Source organism: Thermobia domestica, chromosome 13, assembly GCF_964235325.1.
Source record: "Thermobia domestica chromosome 13, izTheDome1.hap1.1, whole genome shotgun sequence".
Lineage (NCBI taxonomy): Eukaryota > Metazoa > Arthropoda > Insecta > Zygentoma > Lepismatidae > Thermobia > Thermobia domestica.
The window spans coordinates 175,877,195-175,901,895 of record NC_137466.1 but is presented as its reverse complement, the minus strand read 5'-3'; the positions used below and the strand labels follow the sequence as shown (position 1 = coordinate 175,901,895).

The 24,701-nt window shown below is 36.7% G+C and overlaps 2 protein-coding genes across 2 annotated transcripts in view; one reads left to right on the top strand and one right to left on the bottom strand.

Annotated features, from left to right (window-relative positions):
* Window positions 1-24,701, bottom strand: part of PolrMT (mitochondrial RNA polymerase) — a 97,326-nt gene that overhangs the window by 37,215 nt on the left and 35,410 nt on the right. The window contains exon 9 of the mRNA XM_081736945.1: window positions 22,583-22,759. Within this exon, the coding sequence (XP_081593071.1) occupies window positions 22,583-22,759 (177 nt within the window). The remainder of the gene's footprint in view (window positions 1-22,582; window positions 22,760-24,701) is intronic.
* On the top strand, window positions 906-10,273 carry LOC145668782 (uncharacterized). The gene is made up of 4 exons (XM_081736946.1): window positions 906-1,421; window positions 4,237-4,895; window positions 6,206-6,443; window positions 8,393-10,273. The coding sequence occupies exons 1-4, from the start codon at window positions 1,256-1,258 to the stop codon at window positions 8,518-8,520; spliced, it is 1,191 nt and encodes a 396-aa protein (XP_081593072.1). The 5' UTR covers window positions 906-1,255; the 3' UTR covers window positions 8,521-10,273.

Here is a 24,701-nt window from a genome sequence, read left to right as displayed (position 1 = left end):
GGCAGACGTAGATAAAGCGTACATGTACAGGGAATATAAGACAGGTAAATCACTATGTATCGGAAACTACATGCCACATGCATGGGAAATGCATTATTTCCCCAGTATGCCCAGGTACTTACCATGTACATGTAAAACACCTGGAAAGTACATGCAGATGGATAAAAGGATACGATAATGTATTTGACACTAACATCGGTAATTTTCGCTTATTTCTACGTGTCTCGGTGACCCGCTTGGTGACTCTCGGCAGTAGCGTACGCAGGAATTTATTTCGGGAGGAGTCCAAACTCAATATGAGAGTATTTTATATTAAAATTTCTAAAGTTGCCCCTAAAATTAGGCTAAATTTACATAAAAGTCGAAATTTCGGGGAGGGTCCGGACCCCCAGGACCACCCCCTGCGTATGTCCCTGACTCGGCCCCTAGGCGATGGGGCTGTATTTGGAATTATATACGGGATCCATAGCTTCAGCGTTAATCTCAGCGAGCCTGTAAATTATAGACTTGACACTAATATTGGTTATTTTCGATTATTTGTACATGTCTCGGTGACCTGCTGTTGACTCTTGGCCCCCAAGGGGGGTGGGCAAGTGAACGCAATCGGGAGTTTCACTATGATCTCAGCGATTCCGAAAACTATGAAGTTAACATTAATATAAGTCATTTTCGACTATATTTTCATGTCGTAGTAAATCCTCCCTTGCGACCCCTAGTTCGAAGTTTGGAAAAAATGCTTCGTCTTGGTCTTGGCCGTGGACCAGCATACCCGTGACCAAAATTTGATAACTCTCGGTCCATTCGTCTGGCACCCAAAGAAGCATACGCACAAACACACTAACATTTTATTTATATTATATTACTGCACAATTAATTAAGAGATTCTGAAACTCATGGGGCGATTGCCCCCTAGACTTTCTCAAATGACACCCCTGAGTCTGAATAATAAGTTTCCTTTCCTTAAGAATTGCGATATGTGAACAATACACAATTATCGTCATACACATATAAGTTATTCTTATATGTATATTGTAAACTTGGGAGACAATATCGAAAACAACATAATTATAACGTGATCAGAACCTATATGTTTACGCACAGGAAAGACGCTTGGCGCCACAGCGTTCGTTTGTTCGTTGTCAATCGTCTGCTGGTTGTTGACGTTAGGGTTTGTGATCAGTGGTTTTTCTATGGTTGTGTGCTCGATGGTAGCGGATGAATTGTAAGTTTCCACAAGATTACAGTGGCTTTCAAGATGTCAACGGCAAATAATGCGTATGTTGTAGTTGAATGGGATAATAATACTTATTCCATTCTACACCGCAAGAAATGTAAATGTACAGGTAAACTTACACTTGGAAAAGTGTACCCTGTACAATGGAAAGGAAGCACGTGCTACGATGGTAGAATTCTTTATGTAGGTGAGTAATGTATTTGGCTCTAACAATACTTTAACAGCTATAGATGTAATTAATTTAAGATAATGACATATATTTAATGTGTGATTCATTACCGTGTGTTTTGCAGTGAACTGTCGAAACAGAAAATTACCGCGAATTTGTAGTAACTACCGAACGATGGAAATACAAATCGCATGAGTCTACGGATGTTAATGACTCAGCGAAGTACATTGGAGAAAATGTCTTCTGGCTAAGTAACAGAGTATTGTGCTCACTTTTAATTCACTGTCACTCTGTTATATTTTAGAAGTATTTACTATTTATAATCCTAAGTTTTTTTTTTTAAATTTATTTATTGTGTGGCTAGATCAACAACAGTTGGCGCCAAAATAAACTATTTAGTACACTTTAACTGTTGGCAGTCGACCTAAATCTAGATATCTGAGTTTAAATAACACTTTTGTAGGTATCAGAGTAGAATAGTAGATTTTTAGTGATTAACGTAAAACAGTGTGAACCATGTTGGTTCTTGGGGTTTAAGTGCTGTACCGCCTCCAATATTTTGGAAATCTACTGGGTGAATTGGATAATTTATTTTGGGGCCTATGTTTAGCAGAAGGGGTCCAGCACTTTTCTCTAAAAAATGTTACAATTTTGGTAATTTCTGTTCACATTAGGCTAGTTTAGGGTAGGTTATGTTAATTTAGGTAAGCTTAGGTTAGTTTATGTTATATTAGTGTATGGGTCCAGCATACTTTTCCAAAGAATGATAGAATTTCGCTTATTTCTACTAATAGTAGGTTGGTTTAGGTTAGGTTAGATTTGGTTACGTTCTGTAACGTCTAAGTACTTGCATCATTCGTTTCTTCTGTAAATTTTCTGTTTTTTACGTGCTTTTGGACCTCTTGTACTAAACATACTCCTATTTTGGTTTGTGAAGGAGCTTGAATGAAAAGCAGATTAGGGGAATAGCTGAAGTTAAGAAAGGGGTTTGGTAGGCTGGTTTTGGTGTTCTAAGCGTCATTGTATGTGGAGGCGGAAGAGACTATTTCACATAGAGGTACACTTGTTATGATTTAGTGGCGAGAAATGAAGTGTGGAAATGGCGCATATATATCAATATTATGACATATCGTGTGAGTTTTATAGAATTACGTACACGAAAATAACGAACGTCAGCTGTTGAAATTGTGTGAAAGACACGGTGTACTATTTACAAGTGGAGTGTTACTAGTATGAAACAACGACAAGTGCTATTCAAACTCTTATCATTGCCAACACCCACCTGTTTTCACTACCCTCGCTCATGCGCCTGTTCCTTTACCCGCCCTAACTAACGCGCTCTGCTTTTAGTGAGCACCTAGCACAGGTTGGTTAATGTCTTGTACTGTAGTTTTCATATCATATACATTCGGACGTCTTATTTATACGCAAATAGTAATGTTCTATTGCAAATTGTAAAAATTTACATGCCTTTGTTTTGAAGGTAATTGACTTGTAACTGAACCTAACCTGCCTAATGTAACATAACCTAACGTAAAGTAATGTACTCTAACCAAATGTAGTTCATGTTGGTACTTCTTTTTCGATTTTCATGTGGTCTGGCGATACAGCCAGCACAAATGCCATTTCTTGGGATGTAGGAAATGAACTGCAACATCATACGTTGTAGTTTGCGTGTAGGTTTTGTAAGTCTCGAATGAGATTATGAAGAATAGCTACACCATGCAAACATTACTACTGTGCCTAGATTCGTGAATATTTACATACGTCGGCAAAATAAAAATCATTTGTCTTAACTTTTCTTGCTTCAAATGATTCCATAAGGCATTCTTAAACTCTTACTGTACAGGCCCAAGTAACAATGTACTACTACCGAGTAATAATGTGTGTGTGTGTAAACCAATTTATAAAAGTTTTGTCTTCGGTTTACAGACATTCATAAAACATTTACTTCTTTCATCAGTAAACTTTAGGAATTGCACTACTGGGGAATAAACGAGGTTTATGCTTATTCTAAAAGCGCACCCACTGACTTTAAGTTTTGGAGTTTCCCGTTCTAATAGTTGAGTTGATTTTGAGTTCAACGTCCCTTTCAGCAACGAGGCCATATGAAACGTAGACATACTGATTAACAGGAAATCCGAACCACATGAGCTTCCACTGGGAATCAAACCCAAGTTTCTCACGTCAAAGGCGCGTGCGCTAACAGCTTAGCCACGATCTATTCTAATAGTCTTGCGACAGCGACATCGCAAATGGACTAACTAATGCGAGAACTGGTGTTTGTCCTGCAGGAGGCATGGAGAATGCAGGGCACTCCGATAGTCGGAATTAATATCGAACACAGTCCTCTTTCATATGCAGTCACTCGTTTAACCGCAAAGTTATCATTTTTATGTCCACATATTTTTAAAAAATCTGCGCCCCTATATATTAACTATCAGTATACACTGTTCTCTACGAAATTATTTATTATATATTTGTACTCCTACTGCGAACGAGTGATTTAGAAGCATCGGCTAGATTGAGGTATGCAGTTTCTGTAGTTTGCTAGCTGTATAAGGGACACTTTATCTCAAACTTTACCACCCGGGTCAATTAGATAGCCTTCTCACATCTCCCGCAATGGCACTACTTTCAATCGGTCAGTATCTGCCACGATTATTTAACTACTGAACCTACTACTTTTCCTTGGAAGCTGGTGCATGTAATCTGTAGTAGATCCCTTTAACGGGTGGCCCTTTTCTTGTATTGCTTATATTTTATGAAGTGATTATGATGTACCACCGAAAACTTCAGATGCAGATGACATCATGATGGATTTTTTTTTCAGGTACTAAAACCGAATGTGAGGTGGAACAAAGGAAGTTTGTCGGGAAGACGGAACGAGTAATAAGATATGATTCTGGCAGCAGTAATAATTCTGATGACCTAAGTTCAACAGATCCGATTCCAACAGATGAAGAGGATGAAAATCGTAGAAATCCAGGCAGTTTGAAAGAAATATTTGAAAGGAACTTTGAAACTATTGTGAAGGACCCCACACTATGTACGGATAATTTTCCATCTGAGTCGGCTACAGAAACTACACCCGGCAGTAACGTCTGGCAAGAGCAAATAAACAGAACTTCTTGCAACGGAAGTTTACAGTCAGCATCCGCCAGTAACGTTTGTCAAGAACAGATAGACAAGCATCCAAGCAACGCATACTTATCAGCTCAGAACAGTCCATCAGGCTCGAAACCAAAAGTACGAAAGATCGACAAATGTCAAAACTGCAGCGTACTGAAAGAAGAAGTTAATGATTTGCGCACCAAATTAGACGAAGAAAAATGCTTAGTAGATGCTCTAAAGAAGGAATGCGCTTCCAGAGATAAACAGCGGAAGCTCAAAGTACCGAGAAGTGTCAAGACATTCTTGTTCACATTGCTAGATGCCGAAGATCTTGAAGAATCCAACCATGAGGTGTCACCATCCAGTCAAAGTAGTAACGTAAGTTTCTTTTCTAGATTTTAAGACTAAGGTTTTAGATCAATTTATCGCCGTTTTGTAGGGAAGGGGTGCGGGCGTACAATTGTTCAAATTCTTAGGGTCATACAAATATGTAAGTGGCGGTCCAAATTTCTCTTTCTGCTTGCTTATTTCAAACTATGAGTAATTTAAGGTAACGGCATAGTCTCTATAAGACAGACAAAGTCTGCATTAAGTATTTTGTCTCTTTTCTTTGTGTGGGGTCGCAGTGGCTCAATGGTAGAGCGTTTACTTTTGATTATTTGATTTGATTATCGCTTACGTCTTTTTTTTCAGGAGGGAGGCTATATGAGACGTGGACATATAGTTTAAAGTGGAATCCGAACCTCTCTTTCAATGCTCTACCACCGGGAATCGAACCGGGATCTTTTACGCCAAAGGCGCGCATTCTAGCCACTAGACCAGTGGAGAAGGTTACAGCGTTCACCTCTGTTCATTCCATCATTTCATTGGTTCTCATCATCACTGTCTCCTTTAGCTTACTCCACATAACCGCAGAACGGAAGACTCGAAAGTCATTTCATTTTCTCTTTCTTTGTGTGTATATATTTGCATTTCATCTGTGCTTATAGGAAGATTGCACCTCGAAAATTCTTGCGTATAATGTATCCATTCTCGTCCCTTTCAAATGTGATTGGGTCACTATTTTCGGAAAGCCATCATTTGCGGTTTGCTTGTTTTAATTAGATTTGACGGCACTGTTCTTACATATGTTTCTTTTTGTTTCCTTTTTGCTAGCTGGAGGCGTATAAAATTATATGTATTCCCTAGACAATGCAATTTTAAAAACACGCTCAATTTCGCTGTTGTAGTAGTGTTTGATACATACTGTTCATATGTTGGGCAGTTATTGTGCTTATATACGGTAGAGTTACAATTATCCGGATTAATTGGACTACACTCGATCCTGATAACTTACGAAAATAGTATTTTTATACAAAAATCTAAATTTGCTTAAATGACAAATTAAAGACTTATAAAAACAAAGTAGTTTAAATTTTGCATGTACAGTGTGTTAAAATCAGTCAATCAGCTCACACTACTAGTTTCGATCCAGCTAAGTCTCGCATCGTTTCGGCTTTCGTTATCTCTACCCTTGTTTTGTGTTGGGGGGGTTCAAGAACCAAAATCAAGCGCAAAAGATTGTTCGTGGTAAGATCGTTTGTTTCCAAAGCAATTCGGGTAATTTTATTTCTACTGTACATCATATATGTAAAAGTAAATGGTAGAATGTGTTAAGATTAATTATTGTGTTAAACTTTTACTTACAGGAATACTCGAGATCCGTACATGGAGATGATGTGGTTCTCAGTCCTGATTACCCTGACATTACAATAAAGCATTCCCGATTAATTCGCTGCGTAGCCAGTGCAGGCCATTCTGCTACAAAGCTCACGAGAAATCTTATGTCGTGCTTTTTTGATGATGATGAGCTTAGTACAAGTTCAATAACTGGTCGTGGCAAAATAAAGAAAACACTGTCTCCAGATATTATTAGTGCTATCAAAGGTATGTTAGGTTTCATATGCCTTTTACTTATAATTTTTGTTTCGCATTTCTTGCATAGTACATCATGGAGGAAGTGGGCTATATTTTTAAATACAAATTGATACTTCTATAAATCAATAACAAAACAATTCTTTATTTATTTGTATCATGTTTAAGCACAATAATTTAGCTTATGCTGTATTCATTTTTTAATTCTTCCTTACTGGAAGTGTGAAAATTTGCTGATTTTGAAACTGCTCCGATAAAGTGGATCCCTGGGGTCTTCTGTTAATGGGCTAGAATCCTGTAGCACAAAAGGTGCTGAACGAGAAATTAAAGACGCCGGTCTGTAACCTTAATTGTCCTATCAAAGTTTCGTCAAATTACAGTGAGTGATAGGATGACCTGTAGGTCTGAGGTACATTATGATTTCTCCATTGTAGAAACGTTTCAGAACTCCAATGACCGACTTGTCCAATGGCTATAACAATACTGCAATGACTTGAGAAACTCGTACATGTGTGCATTTGTGTATCCAACAGTTATATCTGCATTAAGTTTACACATTTTAAGTTATGCCAGTCATTAATTCAGTAAAAGAACCTTTAAAGGAGCACTGCTGGAAAGGTTGAGCAAATTGGACTCTGCTTCACTTTAGCTACCATGCCGGGGTCCACTTTATCCGCCACCAGTAATTAAATATTTTTACATGATGGTTTTGATGTTCTTGTAAGGTCTAGTCAAGACAATGTCATCTATTTGTTCTTAATATAACATGAATCTAAATGAAACTAAATACATAAGGAAAGACTTTTTAACCGTTCGAAAGTTTTGAAGTCTGCTACAGACATAAATTTGCGTATTCTTATTTGCATTCAATGACATCTTCAGTGAAAGCTTTGACATAAGAGTAAGCAATTTGCGTTCTCTGATAATGTTGCCAACTCACTTCAAGAAAATCGACAAAATAAAAAAAGGAGGGTCTGCTTTAGATGACGGGTTCGCCAATACCCGAATTCCCTCTAATTTGACCTCGAATATAATTTTTTTTTGTTTTGAACAATGTCAGTACTGCAATTCAATCTGTGTTGGTGCGAGAGGATTTATGACACTTCTTTTTCACGTGTAAAACTCTATTTACTGTTTCTTTATTGGTGTTAGTAATTGCTCGAATTTTCATGTAGCGGTTTCGAACAATTGTACCGATTTTCTACACACATTCTCTGTCACAGTGGGTTTTTGGATTGTCCCTCCTTCCTTTAACATTCTTGAACCACTCGAATACGCGTGATAGATAGATACTGATCTCCATTAACGTATGTGAACAAATTGTAAGTTTCTGTGGCGAATTTTCCAAGTTTTGTACTTGTTTAACTTTTACACTTAGCATGATTCCGACTGATCCACCTGAACCCTTCTCTTGGTCACCGACATGACCTGAAATGAGAAGAAATCAGTCCAGGATTGAATGGTACGTTATGGCCAATTAATTTGCCACTTCTTTACCCAATCCTATCGCTACTTGACTCATAGCTGTAAAGAACCCTCGCTTGGTCTAGTGGCTAGCACGCTTGACTTCTGTTCGCGTGGTCCCGGGTTCGATTCCCGGTGGAAGTACAGTTGAACGATCGAAGTAGTTTCGATTCCACTATAATCAGCAGGTCATTCTCCTTTAGTCTAGCAGACATAACCGTGGGACGTTAAACTAAGTCAAACCAATCTTATAGCCGTAAAAACTATAAATACACTTCTAAAATACTCTTTAAACAGAATGTAACTATTTCTTTCTTAACAATAACTATATCTGTAGTTGTTAGTTTCTCTACTGTCCACCCAGTCACCTCCTACAATCAGTGTTCATTGTTCAATATATGACTTTTTTTTAACTTGGAGTTTGTTTCTTTCGTTATATTTTCAGCTTAGTATATGTGTAAAAGATCCTTGTTGATAAGACCTTTCTTTGATCACAGATTATGTTCTCCTCAAATTTCCTAATACCAAGACGTCTGCAGTTCACGCAGCTATGACGGACAAATGTGTACAGGCGGCTCGGAAGAATAGGCACGGAGACAAGCAGAAGGATCAAGATGATCAGTAGAGTTTGTGTTAATTTTGCTTCATACCAACAGTATAATAGTAATTTGTAGATACAGTGTATATATATTCTTTTGAGTTATTTGTAGTTACTTTTTGTATGTTCATTATACGTGTTTAAAATATAGTTACGTTAACTTATAAACTACAATGAAACGAAACTACAAACAATATGTTGCATGCAACAGTCCCACTCCCTCGGTGCTTCAGGTACCAAGAAAAACACGATATAGGTGGAATAAGCGTTTACATGTTAAGAGAGTAAACACTGAAATTCCTGGCACTCAACGAGAAGGTACATTATGTAATAGCCTTAGTACATCGTCTTGTTCTTCACGAGAAAAGGACGAAAACAACCATTATTCTTCGATACAATCCGATAAACCACAAATTGACCCTTTTCCCAATTACGCGGGCTTAAAAATCGGGGAAAATAAGTTGACAGCAGCCATCTTGAATTCAGGTCAAGTTTTGTAAATGGGAATAGGGCAAAATGATACATGATTTTGGGCAAGAATTTAAGTAGTAAAACAATGGTAGCAATAGTTTTAAGATACGTACATTTGGTAAAAAGTTACAGGCATATTTGTTGTGTATATTTCCATGCACACAACTCCCGAATGAAGCAGCTGCCCAAAAGTAAGTTGTCGCTATTGAAATATAACTAAAATTTGTAACTAAATGTTACTAAAATTTGAGACAGATCAGAGGAAAATTGCACATACAGCATTTAATATAAGAATTTTGTTATCAACGATTTTGGCTAAATTTTCGTATTATCTAGTCTATCTCCGCTCCTATTCAACAGATTTGAACCATATTTTCAGAGTACGCTTTCGAAAGTATTGAGTTGTGACCACCGTAATTTCAAACAAATCATCAGAATTACATGGTGTTTAAACTATTTTGTATTTTTCCAATGGAATTTTCGTTTTTCCGGCTTGTATCTCCACCCCTATTCAACCAATTTGGACCAAATTTGCCGACTAATCTCCTACAAGTGTGTACCTTTGCTTAACAACATTTGGGACAAATTGGGAAAATATAAAGGGTGTTTCCTATATTTTTGTATTTTACAAATTGTTGGACAGCTGCTTCATTCGGGAGTTGTGTACATGGAAACATACACAATAAATATGACTGTAACTTTTTACCAAATGCATGTATCTTAAAACTATTGCTACCATTGTTTTTCTGCTTAAATTCTTACCCAAAATCATGTATCATTTGGCTCTATTCCTATTTACAAAACTTGACCTAAATTCAAGATGGCTGCTGTCAAGGTTCACCTTACCGTACGACTTCCCCTTAGGTATAGTATGTACCCACATTGTTGTTATTGATTTTTTATTATTAACAGGCAGTTTACAAGGGGTGGTACTGAACGTATTGTGCTATTGTCGACATGGATACGCGACATTTCAATCTGCCATTTAGGTTAACTCCACTTCAAAAACGCAGTTGTTTTATTGTGTGTTTTTTCTGTGGGACTTCCTTCCTCAGTGAAATTTTACGGTAGGTTTCAATATGAGCTCATTGATACTTCCCTTGTTTAGACGCACGGTTAACATTGTAAACTTGCTTTTGGTTTAATATTCACTGCTAAGATTTTCATAATTTATATAAAACGATGGAACAAAGAAAATATTGTGTTTTCTTTGCAAGAATTTAAAAAAATGTATTTTCAGTCTTTATATAATATACATTTGTATGAAAGCATTTCATTATTTCTTTAATAAACAAAACGAATCTTAAACGTGTGTGTTTCTTTGTTGTAAATACATTTGAATTTCACGCTGGCGACATACAGCAAACCTATTTGGAAGAAAAACGATAAATTGTGTACATCAGTATATCGTAAATTGCTTTGTTACTCAAAATATAAAACTACCATTCAGACAGTAAGACATGAAATAAAATTTATCCAGGTCTCTTTTCGGGTCAAAACGTGGTGACTGATTGGCATAAACATTGTTTCCAAACAGGAAAAGGTAATAAAGTATAAGTAAAAATAAAGGGGAACAACCGTACTTCAATGAAACAACTATGAAAGGCAACATGATTATTATTTCTTTAATGAACAAAACGAATCTTAAACATATTTGTTTCTTTGTTGCAAAAAATTCGCTGGCGATACACAGCAAACCTGTTTGGAAGAAAAATGAGTATATCGTAAATTGCTTTGTTACTCAAAATATAAAACTACCATTCAGACAGTAAGACATGAAATAAAATTTATCCAGGTCTCTTTTCGGGTCCAAACGTGGTGACTGATTTACACAAACCTTGCTTCCAAACAGGAAAAGATAATAAAGTATAAGCAGAAATAAAGGGGAACAACCGTACTTATATGAAACAACTATGAAAGGCAACAGGATTGCGTCTAAATATCTTTCGTTAATCATAGTTTTTCTGGCATTTCCTGTTAAACTTGCTTCTTGGAAATGGCATTTTAGTCGAAAATTCGCGTTACTCAGTTCTTCCATCGTTGTTTCGTATAGCATAGTAGCATGTACGAAAAATGTTTTGTAAATGTATTGCGCTCTCAGGAAACCTAAATATTCCTTGTAAGCAACGAAAGTGTTGTAAGTGCTAGCCTAAATGTTCATGTAGGTGACACAAATGTTACCGGCCCATGTCAAATGCTGTACAGGTATGTAAAATCTCTTGCCAGCAAGGAAACAGGTGAAAAACATGCATTGTTTTATGTGCGAAACATGCGATGTATATGCATTGTCCTAGTACCATTCAGGCATGTCGTAAGCAACATATACGCTGTAAGTGCACGTAACAAGCATTGTGTATATAGATTATATGCACATGGCATATAACTAAAGTAGATAAAATAACTGTATTCAAGCATATAAAAGTAGAAAAAATCAGAATTAATTAGCACTGTTGCATAGGATGTACATCCTGGGTAACATATACTTGAAGAAAAATAATAGACGAAGAATAAGTATTTAAGAAATGACCTTACGAAAAGTAACAATACTGACTTTCACTCATTTATAGGCGTGCAAGGAGGAAAGGAAAATGTTCAACAGATTTTGTACATTACAGACTAGCAAGTACATGAAGTACAAGTAAGAACTAATTTACATGCGTGTTCCAAAACTTTGTATATATTTTCTTTTCTCCTTGCACACTTGTAAACTAGGTTTCGACCTCAAAAGCTAGTTCCATTACTCTTCGTAATGTCATTTGTTGCATAATTATTCCTTATTCAGTATTATATGTTACCCTGCATGTACACATGTCCAAAATGATTGTCGCATATCTATAACTGTCTTCTTGGAAGAATATAATTTGATAATGATTTTGCAGGGTACTTTTAATACTGATACTATGTGTATAATCGGGAAATGTATATTTGTGGTAAATTACATGGGAAAAGAATTATACATACGAAAATTAGAATGAGTAAAACAAAATATTGCTAAATGGACAAAGAAGTTTCATTTTCGTTTTATTGTTCTTATTTACTGCTCTTTTGACATTAAATTTGCCACATACGTGTCTCTGCTGATTATACACATACTAACATTATAAGAAATACCGCGCGAATTCGTTATAAAATTATATTTCTACAAAAACATATTTATAGACATGCGACAATAATTTTGGACATGGGTGTACATCACATGCAGTACTTGTGCAAATTAATTCTCAGAAATCTATTTTTCTACTTTTACATGCATGGCTATCATTTTATCTGCTTTAGTTAACACAACGTGCATGTAATCTATATACACAATGCTTGTTAAGTGCACTTCCGGTGCATGTGTTGATAGCATGCCTGTATAATGCCGAGACAATGCATGTACATAACATGTTTCGTACATGTAACAACGCATGTACTTCACCTGTTTCCTTGCTGGCAACAGGTTTTATATACTTGTACAATACATGGGGCATGCACCTGTAACATGTATGTTACATACCTTAACATTCTATTTCCATGCAATGAAGCATCTAAGCAACAGGCCTGTTTCGCGCATGTATAATACATGTACAGCACATGTTTCTTACATGTTTTACATCTGCTACATGCAAGCAGCAGAGGCTTTCCAAACCTGTAACATGTATGTGGCATGTACCTGTCACATGTACAATTTTTATAAATTCTCCACCTGTAACATGCATTTCACATGTATGATTTTTCCATGTTCTCCACCTGTAACATGCATTTCACATGTATGATTTTTCCATGTTCTCCACCTGTTACATGCAAGCAGCAGATGTTTTCCATACCCGCAACATGCATTTCACATGTATGGTTTTTCCATGTTCTCCACCTGTTACATGCAAGCAGCAGATGTTTTCCATACCCGCAACATGCATGTCACATGTATGGTTTTTACATGTATACATACATTACATGCATGTTTCGTAAGTACTTTTCACATGTACCAGGCAAAAGCTATTTATCATACACGCGTATAACTTGTGTTCAGCATGCATGTTACAGACATTATACATGACATGTACATCACATGTTCTATACTGGTACAGCGGCTGTACTTGCACGTCTTCTTCGCTGACAGGCACTTTACATACGTTTTTATGGTAGATCTACTAGGGTATCTACCATACAAACACCTGTGCAGTAATACCTGTTCATGCCCTGTACATGTTTGCTCAACATGCATGTGTAGGGCGTTCAAACTGGGGTCATTTTCAGGCACCTGCACATGTGCCTGTCCCACAGGTGGATAAAGGGCCTGTGTTACATGCGCCTGTACATGTGCCTGTTTTTTTCATATGGGATTACAAAATAAATAAGTACATAAATAAATAAATAAACTATTTCAACTAAGAAACAGTTAAAAATGAAAAAAATCGAACCCAGCCCCACTTTTCCATGTTGGTACGCTAACCCCTACGTTAGTCCGCTTCCCGATCAGCTATTCGCCCCTTCACTCTTGAAGTTGATACTCAGCTATTTAGTCCACACAAACTGTACCACGACTCCTGTTGTTTGGAAAACGAAATGTGCATATTATTGAACATCTATGGTAGTTGGTTCCAGATTTGATTCTCGCTAGAGGGAGTTGCCTCGGATCCAAACTAGAACAACAGTTCATATCCAACTTTGAATAGGAGATTCCGTCTCGTATACCCTCCATCTGTAAAGGAACGTAAAACTCCTTCAATCAAATTATGATGCTTCATTTAGGTATTATAAAATAAATGAAGGGAATAATCCATTTTTTCCACACTATATGCTTTTATGTGGTTTGAATGGCTGACTACTGAGCGCAGGAATAAGGATTTGTGGCTAGTCGGAAAGTGAATTGGGCAGTGCACTTTTTACGTTTTGAATTAAATTCGATTTCTTGAGGATATCGTATGCAAAATGATATAATTAGTCCTCCATTTAGTCTATAATATCTAATTTAACCGTCATAGATGCTTATAACATTCACACTGAGTTGTCCAAACACAACAGGAACTGTGGTACAGTCCATGTACTTCTGAATCCACATGTCTCAAGAATGAGAGGTGTGCAGTTGGTCAAGAAGCGAACTGGGTAGCGAATAGTTCGCACACCTGCAAGATAAACCAAAGACTTGCATTCGATCTCCACACCGATGCATTTCTTATTCTGAATTTCATTAAATTCAATTTATAGACAATACGATGTGTAGACGGTTACTTCCTTCATTTTGTTGTATTATTTTAACCTATGATGGCAGAGACCATATGGTCATCATAAAGTGTTTTGTGTACAGTTTATCAACTATCAGAAGATGATAAAGGCGTGCTAATCTACTTAATTTTGATTTTAAGTGTTTATCCTTTATATCGCATACAAGAAAAACAATACTTCAGCACCAGCTAAAAGTAAGTAATTCAAGAGAATAAGCTTGTATGAATAAGTAAACAGTGAAATATGTGATATAGCAGTAAAATAATACTCCACGGCACCCTCATAAATAACAATATTTGCTCTTTCATATACGAGTCTGCTTTTCACATATTGTTAATTATTTTTCTCAGAATTAAGATTTTCAGTCGACAGCTCCAAAATAGTGGCGGTTTTTAATTGTTATTGTACAGTATCTTTGACTAAAACCATTTATAGAATACTTCTATTGAATATTAGTATTCTGCCCTACAAGATTTTTTTTCTGGATTCTCTATAATACTTAGCACAATTACCATGCGGACTTCGCACAAGTGAAATCCAGGAAAATGTCAAATATGCCGACTCCAACTCTTTCTCTGTAACGATTTTATCCGTTTCCACTGGTCAATAAGACACTTCCATAACAGGGAATAAAAATTCTCACTCTTAGAAATAAACAAACGACAAAATCAGAAAAGGGCTTTGAGAGATTCGTCACCTCTTCCTCGTTGTATCTAAAGAAAAATTTGTTACATAAAAGGTAAGGTGTGTGGAATTTTCTGCTTGTTCATCCTGTAATGTGATGGATCAAGTTTGTAGTTCGACAGTAAGACATCCTGGAAAGTCTTTACATGGACTTCTGCGTGAGATCACAAATAATAAACTCTATTAAAGATGTGACACTAACTCTATGGCCTATGAAACCTGAAGGTTAGATGTAGCATTCAAAAAGATCTTCATTGACTTCTGTCTTTATCCAACTGGATCCAGTTTCTACTTTCAATTTCCATTTCTGCAACATCTATCTTAAAATTACCCTCACTTCTGCGCCTCGGTCTACAGTTGCCCTCCCTTCTGCGCTTAGTCTTCTTAATGGTCTTTTTCCGATTGGGTTTCCAGTTAAACTTTTGTAAGCGTTCCTACTTGCTACCATTCTGACTACATGACGTACTACGTTGAGTCTTCTCGATTTAATGACCCTAACAATGTTAGGTAAACGGTATAAATTATGCAGTTCCTCGTTATGACCCTTCCGCCATTTCTCATTCACCTCCCTCTCCGGTCCGAATATTCGCCTCAGGATTCTATTTTCAAAATACTTTCAGTCTGCGCTCTTCCCTCAAAGTAAACGTCCATGTTTCGTAACCATACAGAACATCTCATCTGTAGAAACGATCATGAACTGCAAATCACTCTGCAAACTAATGATGATGTAATATACGTCCAACGGAAATTTTTAACTTAAACCTTTACTCGCACACTCAGTAAGTACTCACTGTGTAAAAAATTAATGAACAGAAACTATAAGACAACTTGTTATTGTTCTGTTTAATTCAACTTTTTCGGTAGCGTACGCACCTTTGGCGTGGAAGACCCGGATTCAATTCCCAACAGGAGCTCATATGGTTCGGATCTCATGTTAAGCAGTAGGTCTACGTCATATGTAGTCTCGCTGCTGAAAGGTCGCTAAAATCAAATCAATTAATCAATCAACTCAACTTTTTCGTATTCTCTGTTTTAAAAATGAGAATTTTTATTTACTCTTATAGATATTTACATATGCATCCCATAATATTGACAAGGAAATATTCTTTACGTTTCGGTAGAGGCAACAGTACACGGGTTTAGATCCCTTACCTCGTTTTATTACAAAACTATAAATACAGTGAAACCTGTCAACTTGGCCACCTCTCTAAGTTGGCCACTTGCTTATCTTGGCCTAGTTCGTCTTGAACCTGCATTTTCCCATAAGACATTCGTTACTTACTACTCTATAAGTTGGCCACCTGTCTATCTTGGAAGTTGGCCACACTGAAGCAATGTTTACCCTATGATGATAATGATAAATTTACCTGCGTATCTTGGCCACGAAAAATACAATTTTGTTATTTTTCTTAACTCTTTCGAATTCCCATATGAGAGGCACATGTTCTGTATTTGTGACTGGACAGAAAGAAGCATAGATTCGCACGATTTGTTCTTGGAGGTCAATGGCCAGAACACTACCCTCATAAAAGGGTGGGAAGGAAGATGGTGTAAGAAAAAGCACGTACAGGAATTCAGGAAATGGTCGTACGTATTTGTTTACCCTCTCTGTTTTGGTAAAACCATTTGCTATATCGGCTCCTTTCATCAGTGGGAAACTTTAGTAATTCCGGAAAATTCTCAAGGTTAGAGCTCAATTGTCATTTATTGGCACCTGACTGGGTGTCAAAAGGTAGCGGAGGTTTTGAGATACGAATTCCCTCAAGATTTTCGCAAAACATCTTTTGCTCCGAGGGAAACTTTTCTATTAGTTCATTAACAAGAGGTAGTTAACTACAATATTAGAATGTGCATATCTGCCAAAAAGAATACAGCAAATATGTCTAGAATGAACCACCATTCAGTAACAACTGAAAAGAAGTCATATAAATTGCATATGAATTTCTCAATTTATAACTTGGCTTTTCTTGTTTTCAATCTGAATAACTCAGTGTGCTATATATCAATTTTAATAAACTGCGTACATACACTTCTATTTCATGGTTGTTTGTGTTATTGTGTTTTCAATCAGAATAATCCAATGCACCAGACTAGTTTTCAGGAAGAGAAAGGTATGCATATATATTAAACATACTATCAAGAGCGCCGATCCTGGGAACCGAGGGGGCCTGGGCCTTTCCCCCCCAAAGCTCATGTGTCCCCTATTTTATTTATGAGTATACAATATTTGGTATAATTTGAGTGCAATTTGTCCTAAAATATTCATATATATATACCGGTACCTTCTGCATCTGAATGCCCCCGCCCCCAATTTACAGAGAAATCGGCGCTCTTGCGTACTATAGTAATATTTTCTAGTACTGTATATTTTTATGATTACTCTATACACATTATGTATAAGTAGCTGTCGTGCCACTGCTTATTAAAATTTTACAATCAAGTAATATTAGAAATCCTATTCTAAAAATACACAAATCACACTTATTTTCTGTAAGTTGGCCACCTGTCTAAGTTGGCCACTTTTCGATGGAACCGATGGTGGCCAACATAGACAGGTTTCACTGTATTTACACAAACTATATTTTAGCGTTTTTATAAAAGAGTGAAATCTACAAGATCTAATGCGCCTTAATAATGTGCTGTAAAACAGGTGCATGGGATTTCTCTAGAAGCTGGAGAATAGGTACATTATGTAAAGTCTTGCCAGCCTTAAAACAAAGTAGATGTAAACAAAGCGAAATGGATTACTCCGCAGCTCACACGTGCTTCGGCAGCGAGAGACGTGAACAGGAAGATCGTCTGCTTGCTTACTGTCGTCGCAAGGCTACAGTTTGCTGGTAAATAATTAACAGACTGACACAGACTACTGTTATGTTGGAGATATATATTTTCTTAAATCCTTATATAAACGAGATTGTCCCTATTCCTGTTGTCCTCTTTTGTATTTTATAACACGAGACGAAAATGGATTCTTGTCACACATCGTCGCCATGAAATTCTGCATTCTACAATAATTTTAAATGAGTGGGGAAGACGCGTAAACGCATACGCATGTGGAGTAAATACTATATGTCCAAATACGGGTGAGGTTGAAATAAAGCTACATCTGTTGTTAAATATATATATATATATTGCGCTTATTATCACAAAATGTAGGATAAATTAAGATATTTTTATTTGAAATTATTATTTTAGTAGGGATTATATTGCGATAAGATACTAGTGCACTGAGACCAACAACCAATTACTGGTCATAGTCAGGTGGGTTTGTTTACATCTACTTTTTTCTGAGGCTGGAAAGAGAATAGGATGTCTGGTGCCACAGCAGCCTGGACAACGATTCCCAGTATGGAGACTGAGAAGGTAGGAATTTCTCCTCCCTGTTGTGGCTTGAGGACTATTGGCAAGTTTCATGGTTATCAATCGCGAGATGTTTATCTTCGTCTACATCAAGGAAGATAACTGTAGTTGGAGAGGGGTTCCGAGAATCTGGCTGAGCAGTTATTGAACCCGGTATTGCATGAATTATGAAAATAAAATAAGAAAAATTATCTACTAGGAAATTATATTCACTTTTGCAGTGGAGATCGAGTAAATTACGCTGAAAGTAATTTGTGTATTTTTGAATTCAAGTTACCACTATGTGCCATATATGGGACAATATGCAATAAGTACCTTAAAACTACTATATATGGAGCAGAAACCTTTCATAAACGACACATATTGTGAAAATTTTAGCTATTTATGTTAATTTTTTATCCATAGTAAATGCTACATAGTGAAATATAAGAAGCATTAGTCACACATTCATTAGTGAAATAGAATTCAGAATAATCACTATATAATGTGAAAGTCTACGAAGCAATTGTTCTGTTTGCTCAAACAGATGAACGGCACACTTCATGCATCGAACAAATGATTTTCCAGAAAATGTTGGTTTCTTGCACCTTTGACATTCATCACTTACTTCAGGCCAATGTTCAATGGTGTCGAGCCTTACACCTGAGACTGGCACTCCTGCTGCTGGTCCTTTGTCTCTCTTTGCTTCCAACTGTGCTTTAATGTCTCTACTTAGACAACTGGACCCTTTCTTGCCGTTTGTCTTCCTATAAAGCACAAGACCCTCTGCAACTTCTGTTCTGAACTGAAGTAAGTTCAGCATTTCACTTAAGAGTTTGTCTTGCTGAATCATCATCCGGCGATACAGAAGCCACCCGGAAACAACGGCGAAATCTACTATGTGCGTGAAAAGTCGAAAATACTGTTTCCTTAAACGATTTCTTATTTTGTACAACGACAATACTGAATGCAGTAAATCGACCCCTCCCATGTGCTTGTTATAAACCAGAACTATGCTGGGACAATCAATTTCTACACTTTCCTACGGGCTGACTCCCCACAAGTATAGACATCAAATTTACTGGCTTGTTGTAAACATGTTGTTTCTTTTCCATCTATCACTGCAGTAGCTTCATCATACGAAACTCTGCCTTTCTCTTGAGATCCTTCTCACTCATTAGATTGCATCCAGGAACACGGTATATTCGAACTGTGTCTACACTATGAATGCGTTTTCGGCCAGATAAATTTGTAGTTCAGTGCTGTTGAAATAGTTGTCAAAATATATCCTATGATTGACAATTGTCGGAGCAGGTATAATAAGTCTGACCATCACATTTCCAGATGAACCACAACCCTCACCATCAGAAAAAGATACATTCTCTTTATCACTGTAAAGTTCGAAGTTGTAAGGAAGACCATTTACACTAGAAAGGAAGTACAGTTTATAAACCCAACGGTTTGTCTTTTTAAAGTTGTATTGTTTTAGCGAACTTCTTCCTTTGTACGCACAGATTTGTTCATCAACAGATAAACTCTACTGCATTGGAACTTTCAGACATTGTTCTTTGATGTGCTCTAATAAAGGTTTTATCCTATGCTTCTTGTCATAACTAGAGACCGGATGTTAGGCAAAATGCCTATTCTTTATTATTAAAGATATGATCAAAAATAACGTTTTAAAGTTTATATGGGGGTTTATAGTTTCGATTCAAGCCAATTTTATTTTGCCTATTTTGCCTATTTCGACCTTTACTGCCTAAATAATTGCTTTAGTACCTAATATTGCCTATTCTATGCATTTTCTTCAAAATAAGCCTTCATTGGGAAAATATATAATTTATATAACATAAATAATACACACATATTAAGTGTTTGTAAACACAAGCACGTGGTACGTTACGATATACATACATGGTGAACTTCAAAGATGTGCACATGCTTCGGGAGGTGATTAGTGATATCAAAAGAAGACAAAATGTTCTCTTGTATTTTGTCGAATTCCGTGTCGTGTACGACTGACAGAGTGCCAATTTGGAATCGAAAATTAAATCCTGTCAATTGGAACGGAACCGAAAGATGTGCACATACTTTGAGAGGTGATTCGTGACATGAAAAGAAGACAAAAAGTCCTCTTGAATGTCACGTATCACCTCCCGAAGTATGTGAACCCCTTTATGTCTCGTTCCAATTGCCAGGATTCGGTTTTGGATTCCAAGTTGGCCCCCCTGTCACTCATACACGACGCGGAATTCGACAACATGCAACAGGACTTTTTGTCTTCTTTTGATGTCATGAATCAGCTCCCGAAGTATGTGCACATCTTTCAGGTTCACCCAGTATGTATGGAATGTCTAACAAACTTCGTTTTTATATATTCAATAAAAGAAGATATTAACAAACAAGTATGTTTCTATATTCTTTGAACATTATCTATGACTTCAATCTATTTTTTAATGGTATTGAGTATTTATCTTCATTACATGAAGTTATATTTTAGTGCCTATTTTACTGCCTATTTTTTAAATTATTAGTGCCTATTTGCCTGCCTATTTTCCAGGTTTTTAGTGCCTAAACATCCGGTCTCTAGTCATAACATTCTTGATTGTGAGGTACTTGTGGAATTATCGTTGAAATGCAAATTGTTTTCTATTTCCTACCAGCAGTTCAAGAGCATCAGGGATGCAACTTGTGGAATATTGTACGGATGTTCCAATATAAACGTGTTCGTCGCAATTGATAATAGACATCCAAATAAAAGAATCCAAAAACATTTCGACATCAGATGTAGATAAATCAATTGGCTTTTCAGGTCTTTTCTGTACGGAGTAAAGGCGGGTTTGATCAATGATTAGTTGGATGAGTTCAGGTATAAAATAGAAAGAATAGAAATCAAGAGGACTTTTCAGCTCACTAGTAGATTCAGACAGTTGTTTAGCGCCGGAAAAATCTATTTCATTGGGTTAGTTCTCAAGATTTTTGTGTTCCCACAGAATGAATCTTCTGTCTTCAGACAGGGAATGTCCTGAACCACCCATACTACTAGGTCTTGCAACAGGTTGCGTTTCCTTCCAGTATATACAACGATAGATCTACTTACATTCAGGATCATCGTCTGAGCATGACAAGTCCGAATCTTCACAGCTGCTTGGAATTTCATAATTCTTAGTTATCGTTTTACGTTCATCAAATGTACGTGAGTCCATGTATTTTGTTTGTTTTTCAAATAAATGTTAATTGCGTAGTCTGACAAAAATGGGACAAACGAATTACGTTACATCAGCAGTTTATGTTATGAATATTATTTACACAATGATTCAGAACTAATTCAACAGCGATCACTATTGAAGTTATGATTTTACTTTTAGTAACAATTAACAGTTAACAAAATTTAAAAAAAAAAAAAAAAAAAAATGCTAAACATGCACACAACCCTCCCAGCGGAACAATGAACCTTTTGCACGCAGAAAACTCCACGATTGAACGATTGAACACTAGTTGACATCACATGCCACAGTCCAGTAGGAACGAGCTATATATGTCACTGTATGCAATCAGGAAGAAAAGCGCTTAAATCCCTAGATAAAATTAAACAAGAACTATTTGGTTCGATATTGGTTTGTCCCATATATCGAACAAGATGCTGTACCGGGTTAAAGGACAGCAGAAATGTTCCAGTGCTGCTTTGGTTGAGGGTCACATTAGAAATATGTTGTCAACGAACAGAATCCAAGATAGTGATGAGTGGAATATTTGTCCCCCCAGACATCTCATTAATAGCCTGGTGTATAAGGAAGCTACGAGGGTATCCATGGCAACATTCTTGATATGAATATAGTCGCTACTTTCACATGTGATATTGTTCATTGTTACGACAAACTGACTAAGAACGACTATAAATTATATTCTTGCTTTTGAGATGTGAGGAGTGTGTTTCAGAATTCTTCAAAGCGCTGAGATCGTGTGGCTAAGCAGGATATTGAGTGTATAATGAAGTTATGTCTATGTTTTAAATTTTTCTTCATGCAGCTGTATTTCACTTTTCTCCCACTTCAAAGGAAATAGCGGCTATATTTTATTTTTCTCCCGCTTTATAAATACAAGCACAGGTTGACCTTTTGTAAATAGAACCATGTGCGGGATATCGCAATATGTTCTGCTCTGTTGTTTCGTACTGGAATTCTCGACCTAAGCTAAACACAAAATAGACGGATTCATTGTCTACTCAGGAGAATGCTTAAGAGTGAGTTTCATACCAGTAGATGACTCAATAACGATTACGCTTTAACCTACTACTCTACTCGTTTCCTATTTTCTTCTAACTATATTTTCAACTTTGTGAAGACTTTCAATAAAACAATATATTTCATAGATACTTAAAAATGCTTACCTGCATTATAATATCCACGTATTGTTCCAAGTCTAACACTTTTAAGTATGGATACAGATTCATAGGTGAATTTATTTTAAACCCATATTTACGAGAACGAAGTGTTTGGAGATCTCGCTGGAATGCTTCTCGAATGACTCTCCGCCATTCTTCCTGGGTTTCCTCCAGCTTCTTTCTCTGTAAAATTTACAATAAATAAGTAAATAGAAAATAAAATCAGTACTTTATTTATAACTTAAATTAACGTCTAACTAACTAACTCTATGGCCTATGAAACCCGGAAGTTGAATGCCGCGTTCACAAAAGCTTTCCACTGACTTCTATCCTTAGCCAATTGGATCCAGTTTTTACTTTGTATTCCTATCTCTGTGAGATCCATCTTAATATTGTCTTCCCATCTGCGCCTAGGTCTTCCTAATGGTCGTTTTCCGATTGATCTCCCAGTCAACTTTCAAAGCGTTTCTACTCTCTTCCATTCTAGCTACATGACCTGCCCACCTAAGCCTCCTAGACTTGACGACCCTAACGTCTACTGACAATAATCTACTTGTATAAGTATATGCAGCAAATATGGAATTACTATGGTAACTTTATACGAATATATAAAACATGTAGCTTGATTTTACAGGGACAGTAAAGTTATTTATGAGGAGATTATTTGTGAGGAAACTTTAAGTTAAACTGTTTTATTAAGTACTTTATTATGGTCTTTCTAAAATGAAAAGGAGACTACGGCTATGTCTAAAGATTAGTTTATTACAGAATATGCTACTTACAGAATATATGAAGTACAGTTAATGTGTAACATGATGTCTACAGATAATTGCCATTGATGTTGATGCACTGATTGCAGCCCGTAGGAAGGGACTGGATGGCTTCAGTACAGAAACTCATACTTTGCTAATGGAATAATGGATCCATTAGCAACCCATGAGTTTCTGTACTGAAGCCATCCACTCCCTTCCTACGGGCTGGAATCAATGGCAATTATCTGTAGACGTCATGTTACACATTAAGTGTACTTCATATATTCTGTAAGTAGCATATTCTGTAATAAACTATTCTTTAGATATAGCCGTAGTCTCCTTTTCATTTTAGAAAGCCTTATTCCACAGTGTTCTACCTTCCTTATCACAGGAGAATCGTTGACCTTTCAGTACTTTTGTAAGGGGTTGAAGATATGAGAATCACTTGGAGAGATATCGAGGATATTTGAGGACTTTCCATCGAAATGGTTTCAGTAGATCGAGGGTCCCGACTTATACCGCTGAAGCAACAGAATACGGTGCAATGCGCGAGACAATGCTTGCCGTACACTTCGTACATCCTGTGATAAATTCCTCAAGTAGTCAAGTTTTCTGCGCAAAGAAATATGATAAAAATTCGTTGCGCTGATCTGGAGGAACCCATGATGCACCCAACCGTGTAAAACAACTTTTCCCAACTGTGGAAAGGCGATATCATTTGCTACAAGATCAAACTGGTAATCACACCGCGCCATCTATCGGCAAGTATTTTTCATTTCTAATAGATACGTCGCCGCCTCCTTATCTCCTTTCCACTTCGGCAACCTTTATATTTTACCTTGTTGGATCACTTGTTGAGGTTTACTTGGGAGGACAGAAAGAATTGAATAAAGCACAGTAAAACTAATTAGTACATTCCAAGAGAGCTGACTCAACTACTTATTTAAAAAGATTAATTCACTAAATGGAGTTTAATACGATTATACGATAAAGAATATTTTCATCGATTGACTCATGTTCGATTTACGGTCTAGTCATTCTTCGTATAATACTGAATTTTCACTATAGAGGAACTGGTGTGATATAAAATTGGATATTTCCTCCAACCAGCATATACCAGGCGCATCCAGAAAGTACTTTCCCAAAGACCTCGAGCAGAAACAAAACACAATTGAATGGGAACATTTATTGTACCAGATACAGGATATGTTTAGCTATTTTTCAACATATTCACCACCAGAATGCAGACATTTGTCATTCTGTGGGACCAACTTGTCTATACGTGACGTAGAACTCGGCTGTCTGAAATTGACACACTATTTAACAACCTCCTCCCCCTCTCCGTCATTCTCAAAATGCTGATGCTGACCTGA